The 18149-nt window shown below is 37.1% G+C and overlaps 2 protein-coding genes across 3 annotated transcripts in view; one reads left to right on the top strand and one right to left on the bottom strand.

The window, feature by feature from the left end:
* Nucleotides 1-8979, top strand: part of slc35f3b (solute carrier family 35 member F3b) — a 57807-nt gene extending 48828 nt beyond the window's left edge. For both annotated transcript variants that reach the window (XM_041251317.1, XM_041251318.1), the window contains 5 exons: nt 4725-4944; nt 5701-5826; nt 6202-6391; nt 6920-7009; nt 7875-8979. In XM_041251317.1, coding sequence (XP_041107251.1) covers nt 4725-4944; nt 5701-5826; nt 6202-6391; nt 6920-7009; nt 7875-8116 — 868 coding nt within the window. In that variant the 3' untranslated portion in view covers nt 8117-8979. The remainder of the gene's footprint in view (nt 1-4724; nt 4945-5700; nt 5827-6201; nt 6392-6919; nt 7010-7874) is intronic.
* Nucleotides 8980-11802: 2823 nt separating this feature from the next.
* Nucleotides 11803-17331, bottom strand: LOC121316452 (5-hydroxytryptamine receptor 1A). The gene is made up of 3 exons (XM_041251519.1): nt 17133-17331; nt 15098-15258; nt 11803-13220 (listed from the first exon to the last, which is right to left on the bottom strand). The coding sequence occupies exons 1-3, from the start codon at nt 17329-17331 to the stop codon at nt 11994-11996; spliced, it is 1587 nt and encodes a 528-aa protein (XP_041107453.1). The 3' UTR covers nt 11803-11993.
* Between the last annotated feature and the right edge of the window lie 818 nt (nt 17332-18149).

An 18149-nucleotide genomic window follows, 5' to 3' on the forward strand; every position in this document is an offset into this window, starting at 1 on the left:
TGGGTAATTGGAACACTCTGAATTCCTGCATCCTGGGCATATTGAATGAAAGATTTTTTTTTAGAGCATAAGTTGCCATTAGTATTGCTGGTAGCTTGGATTGCAGGGTTGATTGCTTGATTTAGAAGCTGTCTGGTGTGGATCCAGAGTGTTGTTCCTAGTGTTGTGTGCAGACTATGTAGTAATCATATATGATAGAATATGTAATCTTATAAGGCTGGTCCAATTATAAGTAATGTTGTACTAAAGTACCTTACCTAGGATAATGTCTGTGTAATGGTGGCTTTGCAGTAAGTCTTTCTTTATGGAATATTAACACAGTAAAGGAAATTCCTGTCACAACAATATCCATTCAGCAATCAGCTATGCATTTTTTTTCTAATTGTAGTTTGGTTATACAGCCTCTCAGACTTGCTGCTGCTGTGTTGTTATCCCACGTGGAAGCAGGGGTATAATTAAGGCTTCTGTTTTTCGGGTTTTATTAATTACATTTTTCAGTGCTTATTTTCTGTCTGATTGTTTGTGTACTGGGCTTGAAACGTATCCAGACAACTTTGAAATAATCAAGTAAATCACAGACTCATTCAATGTGAAGTTTGAATGAATCAGAACAGTACTAGTAATCCTTCGGTTTATTAAGTGCTCAATAATGGATCGAATGATTGCAGGCCACTTTGGATCCCTGCTAATAGGCAATCGGGGCATTTCCAGTGCCTTTACAGGTTTAACAGCATTAAATTGGTTATCATATGCTGAACCCTTAGGTTAGCCATGAAGAAAGGTAAAACGCTCACTGCTAAATCCTAAAACATACAATATATCGCTCTCCAAAGCTAAAATATACCTTATAGCAATGCATCAATATGAATGACATATAATTTCAAAATTGTTCTTACTATGAATTCTATGGAAGTGTAGTTGTTGAATACAATGTAAATACAAGAGCTGTCTTCAAAGGTAGACCTGAATACGACCTAACAGCAACCAGATTTTTCAGAGATCCTCAGAGCATGGAGCACACAACTTATAGTTAGTAAGTCTAGTGATGCTTGTCTGAAGTCTTACTATGGCTTTTATAGAATTTTTGCTCCAAATTCTTTATTGAATCAAAACATTTAATCTGTTTTAACAGCTCCTATCTTCAAGTGAACAATCTAAAAAGTACCAGTGACTCCTTTTCTAAAATGAATTGGACATGATTACAAGTTCCTCATGTTCCTCTCCTCCTTCCTCAATAATTTGGTGAACTGGAGTTCACAGGATCCCTGCTACCAAATATAATACTGGTACAGGTGATCCTCGACTTACGACGCTTCGACTTATGATGCACGGCACTTACCACTCTTTTGCATTATTACCCTGCTTTGACTTTACAACGTCGATACGGTATTTACGACACGGCGAGACCTGAGCCATGCATCATGTGTGCGTGCTCGGTGTCTGAACTGCAGTACTTGCCGTGGTTGCCCTGACTTAGTCTGTGGTGTTTTTATTTATTAGCCGTTAACAATGTCTGATAAGAGCAATTGATTCAAAATGAAACCTATGCTGTGAACTATGTCACATGATGAGGGGCTTAACTTCAGGAGATCGTATTTCCTGCTACCACATACACTCACTGAATACGTCATTAGAAAGCCCTGAGTCTGTACTTTTAAACAAGCCAGGGAGGTGTCTGAGTAATATGTGCATAATCACCGGGCTGAGTGTAAAGATTTAAATAAATATTTGCATGAGTTCAATATAACGGATCATTTTTGTAAAACTATATTATCTGGCTGAATAGTCAGGAACATAACCCCAATTTATAACATTGTTCCTATGGGAAAATGTGCTTCGACTTACAACGCGACTTTTAGGACTCAATTGTGTCGTAAGTGCGAGGACTGCCTGTATGTGTGTGTGTGTGTGTGTGTGTGTGTGTGTGTGTGTGTGTATATATATATATATATATATATATATATATATATATATATACACCTACTACCTACTCCGTTTAATTATTCCAACCTGGGTTTAAAATATATTTCCCTCTTAACATCAAAAACTTTATTTTCAGTAGGTTGGGTTTATTTCATGTATAGATGTGTGTTAACAAAAATAATATTAGGGTTAAATGTAGCAGTCTAATATTGGCTTTTTTAAAATTCTTATACTAAGTTTGGCCTCTCTGTTTCTAAAAATTCCCCGTGCAAGCAGGTTTCAGACACCATGTTTACTTGCCAAGGTTAGTTTTAATTAATATGAAACTCTACTGTCAGCTTCATATTTTAATTAATAAGAAACTCTACTTTTCCAAATTAACCTCACAAAGTCATGTTTTGGCCACATTCAAGAGGCAGCTCAGACCGGTATCTCTACCAATAAGAAAAAAAAAAAGCTTACATCCTATTTTTTAAAACTAAGCACTCATTCTTTTCTTATAATATAATAAGGTACATACTCCTGTATTTATTAAAGCACCTTCCATTGGTTATCATTCAAGATACAAATCCCGCTTTTAAGAGCCACCCTGCTTTGAGGTGCCAAAGACTAATCCTTATCTTTGAAGGTCTAACGCTGCTTTGCTCATACAGGCAAAGCAAAGAGCCTTTTTCAGTATTCTGCTGTGTGTCTGAGACAAACTTTTAATTCTTTCACTTTTAAACTTTACAGTTTCCCTGTAAATAAATACATCTGTTTATTAATGCAGTAAAACTTAAAAATAAATGCAACACTGTGGCTTTTTTAGTTTCAACTATAACCCTCTCAAAAGGGTTGCATTGGCTTGTGCAATACCCAAAAAGCTGCTTGTTTTTGGCTCATAAACATCATCCATATTAAATGCGCTACCTTCCTGATAAGAACTTATACTTTGAAACTACCTCCAAATCAAGCCTACCTATTTTTCTAAACAATAAACTTGACTATGGTTATACTCTCAAGCAAATCAGATATTCATTTTCTTTCTTTACAGTTTTTCTTGTTACACTAAAACTCAAATAGGTGCAACACTTCTTTTTAGTTTCAAATATCATTCTGTTTTAGAAAGGGGAAGTTTTTTCTTTTGCTATATTGCAATACCTAGGCTCTGTGTCTCGTTCTTTAAAAACTATAACTTCATTTTCAAGTTAATTAAATGAGATGCCTGCTTTGGCCAAGGTTACAGGCTTCTGCATGGGATAGTTCTCATTAAATTAAAGATAGAGACCCTATGTTTAAGTCGGTCCAAGTTCCAATAAGTTATAACATCCCCATGCATTTACTAAGATTATTCTATTAGGTTTCTTATTTTAAAATCTCAGTCTTCTTATTTATTTAAATACTTGTGGATGTTTTTTCTTACTATCCTAGTTTGAAATGCTTCTGGAATATTAACTCCATAGAGTTTGCTATTCTGTTCCCACTGGATTAGACTGTTTGAGGTTGTGATAAGGGGGGTTTGGAACTTTCAGCAGGGCAGCCTGACCTTTTGATATAAGGAGCTCTCTTTTCAGACCTTACACAGATTCAATAATAATAATATTTTTATGCAGGCTACACAGACTTGTTCAAAAGGAATACAGAATCCTTACGATATTACAATAAGCTAATACAAGGGTGTTTAATATAATTTACAACCCTTTGCTGTCCTATGTCGGACAAGGTCCAACATTACAATTTTCCTTTTCCAGTCCGATGTCGGACCCTGTCCGACATTATCAAAAAGACATCAGGCACAGGTCTCTAGTCGTTTTTTCTCCAGAAAAAGCCGAGAAAACCTTTCAATGACTGAGTAATACCGATAGGAGCCGAGAGAAGCCGAAAAAAGGGGCGGATCTGAGCAATACACATAGCCCCTGCAACACACACCTAACACGGACACAAACAAACAAGATAGCTGCTTACTCATCCAGCGCTCAAAGAATATCACAGACATTTGCAGAGCTTTCTGAGATGTTATAGTAATAAAATAATGACTTGGATCGCATTATTGAGGAGTTTGGTGATAAAACGAGTGATCAGGAGAGGATTTACCAGTATGCAAGACTATGAAGAGGTATGTGAAAAATACAGCGAACAAGGGGTGGGGCTTGGCTGGAGATGCAGTACTGAATGTCCTTTTGATATGCAGTGCCTTTTAAACCTATTTTACTCTGAAAAGAAATTATTTTAAACAGCACGTGTAAAATAAACAGTGCATGTGAAGATAAATTGGACCTGACGCGCCTAACAACGAGCAATGAATAAATGGGCCTCAAAGGGTTAAGCAATGTATTTCAGCTAAAAGCATCCAGTTTATATCCAGTAAGTCAACTCTGCTGTGTATGCCATCAGTGGGCAAAAACAATGTAACTGAATCTGGCTGCATCGAAGAACCGCACATACTCGCACGAGAGGCCTTCCATGCAAAAGGATCTCATTTCTTATAGTACAAAAGGGACATGCCACGACTGCCTTTGACACCTGGTTACAAGCCCTTTTCTTTAACCATTGGACCACGCCACCTAATAAAACTTCAATATAAAGCAATACAGATAAATAAAATAAGGAAATGGATTAATAACTTATAAAACAGTTTGTTTAATATTATAATCAACATGCATTGAAGTGTGTCATTCACTTCTTTCACAATTTTCTAAACATGATTATTGCACATTATATGGGTGGTGCGCATAGGGTAAAAATGTACAAATGTTTTCTGACGTTGAAGTTGGATTGTTCCAGATGTTTGACACTTCCCCCTTTGTCTTTTGTGTCCCTAGAGAATGCTGCAGGTTTTTTGGTGACGACGGATTGACTGTGAAGGTGTTCTTTACAAAGGTGGCCCCTTTTGGTGTTTTATGGACATTGACAAACTATCTGTATTTACATGCACTGAGGAAAATAAACACAACAGACGTGTCTACGGTGTTCTGCTGCAACAAAGCCTTTGTGTTCTTGCTTTCCTGGATCGTTCTACGGGACAGATTCATGGGAGTAAGGGTAAGTTAATTCAATTAAGATCACGGTCACATGTTACAGCAAATCATTTACTTTCACATGATCAAAGCTACTTGTCTTTTTTTTTTAATTGAGTGACCAATTATTATTTTTATTTATATTTCCCTCAATTTGGAATGTCCAATTATGTTTTTTTCTCCTCACTGCAGCGAGTCTCCACACAGCACAGACATTCTGAGGGCATGTGAGCATCCTCCGATCTCACAAGCCTAAAGCCAGAATCTCTTTTATGCCGAGCAGTACCGAGCAGAGTTGGGCGGGCTACTGATCCCAGAGAACAGAGACCAGCCCTGCCTCTTATCCACTCAGAATGTACTCAGTGTCTGGCCAGTAGGGGTCGCTGAGGAGAACCAATCCTTGCAGGTTTCATATCCCCCACCCTGGGAGAGGCAGAGCCAATGTGACGGCCCCCTTGGGACAAATGGGACAAATCTCAATGAAATCTCACCCCCACTCCTTGCCTCGCTCTTTGGTCTCTGAAAGAAAGAACACCAGGATACACTGAAATACAGTTAGCCGTGAAAAAGTTACAAATCTCAAAAGTAATGATGTAAAATAACTTTCTCCACCCTGAACACCCCTCTAGGAATTAAACAGTGATCATTGAAGAATTGCATTGTTAGGGCAGTTGTTTTAAATGTTTTGCCCATTCTCTGTATATTGTTTTGCATTTACTGACTACAATCTGCATCAGCTACGTTAAAGTGAATAGTTTCCATCTCTTACCTCCCCCACCAGATTGTTGCAGCAATACTTGCTATTGCAGGTATAGTGATGATGACCTACGCCGATGGATTTCATAGCCATTCAGTCATTGGCATTGCACTAGTTGTTGGATCTGCATCAATGTCAGCTCTGTACAAGGTACATGCATTTTTAACAGTCAATGAGATGATTGTTGTCTTTTAATACACTAGCACCCACTGTTGCATCAAAGCAGCAAATATGATATGATTTATCTGTATGCACAATTATAATTGTCCTGTTATTACTCAATTATTGTAGTCAGTTATTAGTCTGTCAGATTGTCAGAAGCTTGATGTTTTGCCGTGGATTTAAACAAGAAGAAAAAAAAAAAATTAAATACCCACCCAGCACAATACAACAATTATCTCTGGCTTTACAAATCAGTTTTGAAGATTTATCCCAGCGTGCTTGGCTGTTCCCAAAGGCTCATTAAGTTGGTCTGTTATGTTTTATAAGATGTGCTTGTAAATGGATCCTCTGACTTTGCTGCAGGTGTTATTTAAACTCATCCTGGGCAGTGCCAAGTTTGGGGAAGCAGCCCTGTTCCTGACAATACTGGGAGGAGTTAACTTTGTGTTCTTCAGCTTTGTCCCTGTCATACTCTACTTCACCAAAGTGGAATACTTTGACTCGACTGACGTTCCCTGGGGGAATCTCTGTGGGGTCTCTGTTTTGTTGCTGAGTAAGTCAACCAAGCTTCTTTCATTGTGAGTGTCCAGTTAGAATAATTGGTGACAGGATCTTTTGATTTTCCACCATCCAGTTTACTTAATGTAACCGCAGTTCAACACCCCTTGAAGGGCTCATGAACAGGGTTACATTAGTCAGTATTAGTCCCTGATGTATACTACAGCCCAACAATAAATAACCTATTTCAATATGTATTCTGTCACATGTGCCGTACCCAGTCCTTTCTCTTCTGTCCCCATGTGCACTTCTTTACTGTTGTATAGTGGAAAAGAACTGGGAAGCAGATTTACCCAGGATGACAAAGGGTTACATGCAATCTGTAGCAAGTCCTCACACTGTTAAGTTCAAGTTAAAAGGGTTATTGACCACATCTGACCAGGTCGTCTCAGATGTTAACCTCTCAGAAGACTGTTATTTCCTCTGTGCTCTCTGTAGTTAATACTTAATTATTTTAAAATAAAATATATTTATATTTTTGTGTTAAATGTTTTTTTTTTTGCTCATTTCTTTTTTTTTCCAGCCTTTAACATCCTGGTAAACTTTGGCATAGCTGTCACCTGCCCCACTTTAATTTCTCTTGGTATTGTCATAAGTGTACCTGTAAATGCTGGTGAGTAACCATTTGTACTCTTAATCTTAGTTGAACTAAGGGGCCGTTTTAATCAACAGTTTGCTTGCAGTCTGTAAAAGGCAACAGAGGGAGGGATCCCATTGGGGTTCTGCAACACTCTGCCTGTCCCACGCTCAAGTGAGGTCATCAGTTGCTCACCATGTGATTTTTATTACTGGACTATTCAGCCCATGGAAGCCGTCATGAAGGAATCTCAAGACAGGTGCCAGCAGTAAAAATTAAATTAGACATTTGACTACAGTGTACAAAGTTTATTCTAGCTATTCAAACACAGCAACTAGAATGCAGTGTTATTATATTTTTGACAACTACAGGCATTGCAAACAAACACAGAAATACTGCACAGTATTTACAAAAAGGTGTTTGCTTGCCTATATGCAGGTTTTAGATCTACAGACCAGGGCTCTGAAACTGCCAATCAAAACGTTCCACTTGTACAGATATGTGGTGGCTGCTTTGAGTCATATCTCCCAGTCACAAACTGGGTGTTACTTAATTTTTTTTTGTATTCTTTTGCCTATCCATCTGGTGTGTGGAAAGAGGTGTTCCACAAGGATCCAGTTAAGGTCATTTTTATATTTGTATCACTTGTCAAAGACAGACTTAAACACACCTGAGTCATTCTCTGCTGGCATAGTGTTGTATAAGAGCTGAAGCTTCCTTATTGAATTGTAACACAAGCTTCAAAAGTTTTTGTTGTTTCCTTTGACTGCACTTCAAAATTGATTTTATTCTGACAAATTCAGGGTAAAGGTCCATGCACCGTTGCCATGCAACAAGTCGCCCAGCACAGCCACTGAGGTGTAGACCCATTTGTTTTAAAACCCTCTATTTTATTTTTCAGTGGTGGATCACTGCACCAGTGAAATAAGCTTCAACACCGTCCGCGTGATTGCAGTGCTCACCATCAGCCTAGGATTTCTATTGCTGCTCTTACCAGAGGAATGGGACCAGTGGATCATTAAACTCCTGGCTCGGCTCAAAATGCGGAAAAAGGAGGAAGCCACCGAGGGGAATGTGGACGCTGGACCAGGACTTGGCTGGAGTAGACGGGCCCGATCTTCAATGTCCAACTTTACTCACTGATGTCAGTCTGTCATGAACATCGCCAAATGCTACTCTCTAAGAACAGCAACAACAATTGCGTGATTTTACATTTTTTCTTACCAAACGAAGGAAAAAAGCACATGCATTGTTTATGTTGTACAGCTCTGTGCATGTTGTCCTATTGCCTGAAATCTCATTGACTATCACTGGGACTTCTATTGTGATTTTTTTTTTTAAAGAAATTGGAATGCATTTGTAAAAAGGACAGTCGTTTCTGGTGACTTCGGTTGCAGCAGGAGTCACTTGAATAGCAAATGAAATACTTTTTTTATGTTATTATTATTATTTTATTTGCGTCCATCAGGAGGCACCCGCACATTATGAGCTGTTACCATAGTGTGTCTACCCTGGGGAGAGAAGTTTCTTCTGATGCTCGGGAAAAGCCTTTTTTCAGATCTGCCAAATGTTGGGAAATTGGCATGGGTTTAGCCTGCTGAGTCTCTGCAAACATGATAAGCTAGTGACTTTTATAACATAATCAGGTCTGCTTGTGATGTAAATACTGCTTTCGTTTGAGTCATTGGAATGAAGGGCCCTTCGTACAATGCATCATATTGTAATTATTTAAACGCTGGCACTATTTAGATTCCCTGCATTGACCCCGATGCTGTTTGTCAGTACTGATTACTTCAAGATGGAATTTGCACCATTTCTTTTGAAAGAAAAAGTGCTAATGTTTGCAACACACAAAAAAAATGGTCACCTTCTAAAAACCTTTAATGAATATGGGCGTCACCAACTAGTATTGTTTCTAAAGCAGTACAGTGCCACCTAATGGTGGAGACAGAAATGTGCAGTATTTGTACATCTTGCAGTTACATCACAATTTAAAGAAAAATGATTGTGGGCTAAATAAATGTTTAAACACAACTAACCCCTGATAAGTTCGATTTATTTGTTTAATATATATCTATATATATATATATATATATATATATATATATATATATATATATATATATATATATATATATATATATATATATATATATATGCCAGTGCATTTTACACTGTGATTACAGAATATGTGTTGTTGTTATCGTTTCCTTTTCTGCCTTGGTTTAGTCTTAAAAGTGGGCTGTGGAGCAAAGCTGATGAGAGCCAGGTTTGAAAGCGAAACTAGATTAGTCCATGCTTCTTCATCTAGGGACATGTTTTTTTTGTTATATATATTTGTTTGCATTGTCTTGAATGTGCAAACAACCCAGTCTACTCACAAAACCCCCAATTATTAAGCATTTTAATCATTTATCAAGAGCATGTTACTTTGATGAGAACACACCTGGGTGTATCTGTAACTACAGCATAAAGGAACTAAACCCTAGATAACAGTTTATTCACTGCCTTCCTGATAAAGTAAACGTCCAGCACTGTTTCCCATTGTCATTTTAAAATGGCAATAGCAAATATACTATTGTATTCCTCTGGAATTATTGTATATATGAAAGTAAACCTTTGTAAGGAACTATTTAAAAAAAAAAAAAGTTTATAAAGTACAAACTTAGTTAGATTCCATTTGCTCACTATTACATGCTTACTATTATTTTGTAATGGAAAGGAAAATCCACTAAATAGATATATTAGTTGTTTTTGTAATAACATTACAGTTTCCAAACAACAGTTACAACATTAAAGTTTCCAAGCATTACATCACTTCACATGTTTCAATTTTAGGGAGGATTTTGATTTCTCTTTTTTTTTTGTTTAATGATTTATTACAAATATCAAATATCATAGATTTGTCAAACTTTTTCAAAATGCCATATCTCTCTCTCTCTCTCTCTCTCTCTCTCTGGGTTTTTTTTTTCAGTATTAGTGAAAGCTATATAACCTCAAGACACTGTTCAGAACCCGTTTCAATCCTAGAACTCAATTACATTCTTGTGAGTTAGCCTGCTTTTAATTATTATCATCTATTCTAGGTTGACAATAATCAAGTGGAGAGGGCTGTTCCATTGTCCATGCTGAAAAAAGACACAGACAATGTTAAGAACCGATAACAAATCAGGGGTTTACTTAGGTGCTACGATTGACCAAGAAAAAGTGATTAAAAACGAAATCAGTTCATAGAGCCTTATAGCGCAGGCTTACAAAATAAACAGGGTGGGGAAAACCTCCCACAAACACACATTTGAAGTCAAAGACAAGGGACCCTGCTGACTTAACTTGAGTGAGCTGCGATGTAGAAGTGAGGCAACAGTGCCGTTTTCAGATTAGCTAAGTTCTACTTTTAGAATAGGGGGGGAATAACGTATGCTTGATTCTGCCCTATGTAAGAAGTACTAAGGGTCAAAGGGTTTAGTAGAATGTTCGTTTTTTTTTTCTTCTTACATTTGCACTGAAACTTATTTTTTTATTATCCTTGTTATTTTTTGAGCTGGTCTTAAATAGCTGCTTTTTACATTGGCTTTGTGACATAAAAGGAGAACTCTAATTTGAACTGAACCTGTGATAAAGAAATTAAAGCTATACCGACAGAGCAAGGCAATGTAAAGCCAGGAGAGGCTGCTGAGATCATGGAACGAGGAAATGCTAAAGGGACTGTATGCTTTCAGTTTGCTTCAAACATTCTTATATTGTTTTTGATCAATAAGGTGAATAAAATACACACACAGGTGAGTTGCATTTATATGTTTGAAGGCAAGCTTGGTAAAGAGACTATTGAAATGCCGCTTTACTGTTTGAGAGATCAACTTACGTCTCGCTGGATTTGAGCTTTGTTAGCTTTCCAAGTGATCACAGATATATTTTGTACATTTCATTTTTTATATCTTCACCACACATTTGATCAAATTACTGTATGTAAAGTAATAAATAAACCTGAGAAACAAACATATGTTTTTTTGTTTTTTTTTTCCCCAACAGTTTAAACAAAATCAAACTGTTTTATAATGTGTATTTCATAGACCAGGGTATTCTGGTTTTCATTCCACCCGAGTTCTCAATTGCTTAATTGAGCCAATTATTTTCTTAATTGGTTAACACTATTTTTTTTTCCAGGTCTTTAACCATTGAGGACTTAAAGTTACTCAGAAAACCTGCAGGATTATGGCTCTGCAGGACCAGGATATTGTTTCAATGAATAACCCAACCTGTCACCATTACCAGCATTGTTACCGTGATGGAGATATTTTTGTCCCGTCTTGTTTTTTAACATAAATTGAGGAATTCAATTTTAGTATAAAATTGATTATGGGGCCCTCTGTCATAATACTTGGCAGAATGATGTTTAACGAGTCATATTTAAATTGTCTAAAAACTGAACAAGATGCCAGAACTACCATGTGTGGTTCTATTGGGAAAACTGGAATATTCTCATTCTTAGTCTATTTAGAACATTCTAATTCTTATACCTGTTAGTATTTTAGTAATTTATAGGTTACCTTAATTTCTTTCATCAGTTTTTTTTTTCACTTCTATACATTTTTCTTGTTTTTTATATTGAGTGATAAATGAGTTAGTCAGAGTTTATGCTGTACATACAATATTACAGTCAATAATGTTAATACCTGATAGAAAGAAGGAAAAAAGTTCTCAAAATCATGTCTACACTCCAAGTGCATCACAAGTGTTACCCATGCAACACTCTGCCCCTTTATGTCAGAAATACATCACAAGAAATAACACATGGAACAAATGCATTTATGTCATCCACAGGAGGGCAGTGTTGCAGGGGGAACAGAGACGAGAGCTTTTGAGAGCTCGCAGAGGCCACAGTGGTGTTTTTGACTACACAGATTCAAAGCAACAAGAATACATTAGTTAACACAACTGTGCTATTTCATACCCATACCATGTTGCTGTTTAAGATGGAATAAACAACTGTATGCTCCATAAAAGTCAAGTTTCCTGCCAGTCATTTCTCATGTTCCACCTTAACTGTTATTTTTCCATAAACAAAAGTTGACGGTATTTCACATACTGTTACAAGTGGCAAAACCTGCCTTTCATTTTCCAAAAGATTTTTAGGAACTTGCAGGTGCTTCTTGGAAAGTGCCTCAGGGTTTAAACAAGCACAATCTTTGATCCTTTCCTCTTGTATGTTTTGTGGGTAAGTACCTGGAGTGAGCTGGGAGAAACTTCCTGGTAGATAGTTGTGAAAGTGATCTTTGCACCCCGCTGGTACAAAGGAGTCAACGGAGAGGGCTGGAGAGTTGCAGCACCTGCCTCTTGGCTTGATAGAATGGTGGACTTCCTGCACTTGGTCCTCCCCTGTGTGCCTGCTCATCTTTGCTTTCAGTTTTTGGTGCAGGTTTTTAAGGGCTTTTTGGAAGCGCTTGCTGAGCAAGGCATAGAGCAGAGGATTGATGTCAGAGTTGAGCAGAGCCAGCCAGTATACAAACGTTATGACGTTCGCGGGGATTTGCGTGGGTTCCTGAGTGCTAGCAGTTTCAATGGCCTGCACCAATGACACAATAATAAAGGGCATCCAGCAACAGAAGAAAGCAAATATTACAAGGAAGAGGCGGAAGACGCCGTGATTCTCCCTGCTGTGGGAGCCGTGTCTGGAGAATATGCCGTGGTGGGCATTCCCTGGGTTTGAGGTGCCATGCAAATGAAAAGAGGTGTCCGAATTGCTCAGAGTGCTGTCCGATGGAAGCTCAGGTAACATTTTTGAATTCACGTAGTAGATCAGCTTCAAGAAAGTTGGTTTCTCCCTTTCTGACACGTTTGGGACGTTTCTTTGTAGATGGTGTTCCATGTCATGGATCCTTCTAGCGTGTCCTCTGGCAACCTTGACTATTTTAACGTAACAGAACACCATCACGCAGGCAGGAAACAAAAATGAAAACCCAGCCACGAATCCTGTGTAGCTGAGGCTGCTTTGCCACTCCACAGAACAGCTGTACATGGGTGGGATGTAACCCAGGCTACTCCAGCCCAGTAACGGGGGGCAGCAGGTGATGGCAGCTTGAAGCCAGATCCAGACCACAGCAGCAACAGTTCTCCACACAGTGCTCTGAGAACTGTAATGTAAGCAGTCTATGATGGCGTGGTAGCGATCCAAGGCGATTGCAGCCAGAGTAAGAATGGAGGCTGTACAGTAGACAGAAGATGTGTAGCCGACATAGTAGCATAAATCCTGCAACATCAAAAAGCCAAAACAAATTACTTGTAAAACTAAGTGCTAAGCACCCAGGCTTTTTTTCTAGGTTTCATAAGTTGGCTGATACAATTCTAGGGAAGGTTATAAATGGTTCAAATACCTGAGATTAGAAAATAAACAACTGAGTTACCATAAAATTACTTTTAATGGGAAGATGTGTTGAGGTTATTTTTAGAAGTAATTCATTATCCTTAACTTACTGATGAATATACTGAATCAATTTTGAAGCAAGTGTAAAATCACGACACAACATCAATATTAACTCAACTTTTTTTCAGAGAAACCATACTCGGTGCCTTTGAGGCAGTTAAACATTTGTGTTCATAGATCATGTTTTCCATGCTTTTTTTTTTTTTTTTTACTTGCTAAATTGTATCCTGTACGTTAAGACATTGTCTCCACTGTGGATCCCAAAATAACTTACATACTGGATGTAAAAAATGAACACAGTCGTATGCAGTACACTCATTAATGTACATATAGTATAAACCTTATGCACATAACAGGGTCATGAATTACAGTTTTAATTGAAGACATTCTCACATACTTGCTAAAAAAGAGGATGTTGGATGATATTGTAACTAGTTAAAAATACCAGCTAATAAAAAAGCACAAACAGATAATATACTTGTGTCTCCATAAACGACTTTTGCAATAGCAGAGGCTGAAGTTTTTATTACTTTTAGAACTAATTTATTAAACTGCCTTAAAGGGTACTATCACATTCTTGATGAATGCCTGTTTTATGTTAGTTTTTGACAAACATCATAATGTCTGTAATTTCATTTTGGGTATTCTGCTCCTGGTTTCTGTGCTGCACTTAAAGTATTGCTTGTGTTTAAACTTTGTCAACTCCTTTTAAGATTTTAATCAAGACTTCAGTCAAGTCCCTCCATCAGTTCTCTTGTTCTAGTCTAAAGTGATTCAGTTCCCTATACCTGTCTTAATAGTGAGTGGCGGTTTCTGAAGTGACCAATGACCAAGCTGACGAATGACCAAGCTGATACCAGCAAATCAATTACACCTCAAGAGCTGAGAGACATCAGGATATGTAAGCCAGTGAATTACATGTTTGTTTGTATCCACAATAATAAACACACAACTTTTATTTTACAACCTAATATGTTTAAATTAATTTTAAATGAATAATTGTGTTACATTTTTAATAGAAACATATTCTCAAATATATATAACCTTAACATTCATATATGTCTAACCCTAAATCCATACAAATTAGAAATAGTATTATAACAAATGTTACAATTTTTTTTTTAAGTCACTTTAGTAAAGAGAGTAATATCTATCATATCTATTTTTGTAATTCATTTATAAATGGGTCCCACATTTTAAGGAATGCATTCCATTTCCCTGTATATCTGTCTGGTAGAGACTCTCCAGCTGTAATACATATGCCATTCGATGTTTCCATTCTGTGAGTTTGACATTTATCTCCTTTTCAGTATTTTAGGGTTATTATTTTTAATTTTAGAAGACAGAAATCTAGGAAAGGCTTTCCCAGCGTTCTCAATATCGGCGCTCTTCACTGGTTCTGCTCTGTGCCGTGACGCAATCATTGATGCCCTTCCTGGTTGCCAGGGGACGCAAAATAAAATAGCCCTGTCGTACGTCACGAAGCCAAAATACTTTATTAATAATGTGATTGGTAACTTCCTGCTCTCAGTTTAATCTGTGCTAGCAACGCACTGATGTATGTGCGTAATCATCCTCTCCACTTCACACGCAGAGGGTATATTTGTTCTAGTGTTCGGGAAGCAGACAACCGTTTTGGAAACTCCAAAAGCAAAAAAAAAAAAAAAAAAGAAAGAAAAAAAAATGTATATACAAATACTTACGGTAGAATGGACCCATCCATCGTACATCACTGTCAAAGCTACAAAGGGCATAACGCCGATCCCGACGAGGCAGTCACTTACAGCCAGGTTAATGATTAACACGGAGGTCACCGAGTGGAAATTCTTTGTAGCTGCAACAATGATAATCACCAAAATATTACCTGTAGATCAAAGACCCGCACAGCATTAGTATTATTGAACCTATAGTACCGCTCTATGGGGTTGCTGTAAATCAGCTATTAAAATGTCAGTAAGCAGTGCAGTAAACGTGTTACCCTGTTGGTGATGTCATAATTATTAAATTTAGTTTCATTCGCGATGGGTAAGACAGCAGACCTAGACAGACAGGGTGCGCCATAGACTGCGCAATCTACAGCTGTTAGTACAATGTACCGTTAGCGCCCGGAGCGATTTAAACAAATTCCAAACTCCGAGGCACATCGAATCAAAACCTTTACATCCCACATTAAACTAATGGATTGACACAGTTCCACACACCCCATTCAAATAGTCCACTCAGCTACACGGACTCCACAGCAGGTCAATAAAGAAGCTCCACCACACTAGGTCCCGCTATTACTCATCACAGAACCCATACAGAAGTAAACAATGACTGCTAAAATGTAACCACAAGCTACCGTTTTAAAAGTGTTTTAGGTTTTACGATTTTTGTTAAGATTATTTTAAAAAGGCAAACTTTAAAACAAAACAATTATAACACATTTATTTTTTGGAAAAAAAAAAAAAAAAAAAAAAAAAAAAAAGTATACAGGCTAAATTATGGATATTGACGGAACGTTTTGGGGTTATTTTTAATCACTCGATCATTCATCTTTGACCATGACACGCTTGAGCGACTATGACTGACTGAAGCCTCTGCACTTAATCATCTAATTAGCGAGACAGTTGATTGGACACTGGATTTGGAGTGATTTCAGCTGTTGAATTTCAAGCTTGAATAAAAGCAATGAACAAAATCACAGAAAAAAAAAAAAAAAATAACAAACAAAAAAAACAACAACAATATGCCAAGTCTGTAAAGAGAGCAGCGCCTTCGTGCAATCGGCATGTTGGAGGCTGGACTAGGGCAGCGTTATGTGGCTCGCCGTTTTGGGTGCTCACAGCCAGCAATTTCAAACCTGGCAAGACAGTATAACCAGACACACACTGTCAATGACAGAACACGAACTGTTAGACCAAGAGTCACAACACCTGCCCAAGATCGACAAATCATTTTGCAGCATCTTCGTGATGTCAGTTGTTAATCAGCACAATACAAAGTCACTGCACCTGCTCTAAAACAGAGTTGGTCATTTTTCGATCACATCTAGTGAATTTTATCCAAATATAAGTGATAAGTTTATTTTGGTGTTATAATTGTGTATAATAATAATAATAATAATAATAATAATAATAATAATAATAATAATAATAATAATAATAATCTTTATTTTATATAGCGCCTTTAAAAGCAACATCTCAAAACGCTTTATAAACAAACAGAAAAAGAAAACAAAAATGCCATTCTATAAAAGTAGGTCTTTAAGCAAGATTTTAAAGCATTAAGAGTGGCAGAATCACTGATCCTTTTAAGAAGTGTTCCAAAGTTTTGGGTCATAACAACAAAAAGCACCGCCGCCCATACAACGCAGGTGAACAGAGGAAACACACCCAAGATCAGCTGAGCGAAGGTTGGGTGAAGGGGTGTAGATTGATAAGAGATCAGATAAATACTATATATATATATACACACACACACACACACACACATACACATATATATATATATATATATATATATATATATATATATATATATATATATATATATATATATATATATATATATATATTTGTTTTTAAAAAATCTGGGAATAGATGTCCGGATGAATACTGTAGAAATTATGTTAGTCTCAGATATATGTGATTACACAAGTGTACAGAAGCGCAATTAATGCCATTTTATTATCAATAATCGTATGTTTTTTAAGCAATATTATTTTACAATCCACCAGTGAAAAAGAAAATAACAAACCTGTTACGGCCCCGAGACTCATGAGGATAATAAGGATTTCTAGTATGAGTCGACCGCTGGTAGAAACGCTCAGCTCTGTATACGATCCATTGACGTTGAAGGTGGTAATCGAATTGCATCCGACAGGCTCACTGTTATTACTGGTGTTACCCCACGAATAACATGATTCCACGAGTGGCGACATCAACGTGCTGTTCATTTTTACTGATGCCTTCTTAGCCGACTGTAGCACCAATTTACCGCAACGCAAGCGTGGCTTAATTTTTAACTAGTGCTTGTGCGATAGTTGAGATACCCCTGCTTCTCATTAATATTATAATATTTCTATTTACCATTCGGTTTAACTGTTAATTATCAACCCTTACAACAAAAAGTAATATTCCCAAGTTTTAAATTGTCCAGTGACGTGTCCTTTCCATTTTCATCCCGGGTGGAATTTTTCTTGGTGCAGTGGGTCCCCTGTTATAAGTAGCTCTCACCTAGCGTCCACAAGCTCACTACTCTCATGCAAGCGCGGCTGATTGATAGGGAGGGAGGGACCACTCTCTGAATGGGAAAGACACGCCGTACAGTAAGAAACATTGGGATAGCGTTAGACAAACAGTTTTCAAATGTTGTCGCAAACGGTTCATAATTTAAAAAAAAAATACCAGGAGTTCTAAAGAATAGGGTATGAATTCTTATTTTCATTTGTTGAAACTTAACTATGTTTAACATGTATGAATCATTAAATGGTGACGTGCGCTCAAACGCATTTTGTCAATATAACATTTATTAAAAAAAAGAAAAAGTTATTAAAAATACAAATTTTACCTAAACTATGACTACGATTTTAACGACTTTAATAATTATATAGACATCTCTTATATATTGTATTTATTTGCTCAGAAAAACAACCCAAGACAATATAACAAGAAAAGACGCATTGCGCGTGCATCATTTATTATTTGTAAGAACAGTACAATACATAAAATACTAAATCTCAATCTCATGCAGCATTTGTTTAGTTATTCTCCG

This window comes from Polyodon spathula, chromosome 5, assembly GCF_017654505.1.
Source record: "Polyodon spathula isolate WHYD16114869_AA chromosome 5, ASM1765450v1, whole genome shotgun sequence".
Classification (NCBI taxonomy): Eukaryota; Metazoa; Chordata; class Actinopteri; order Acipenseriformes; family Polyodontidae; genus Polyodon; species Polyodon spathula.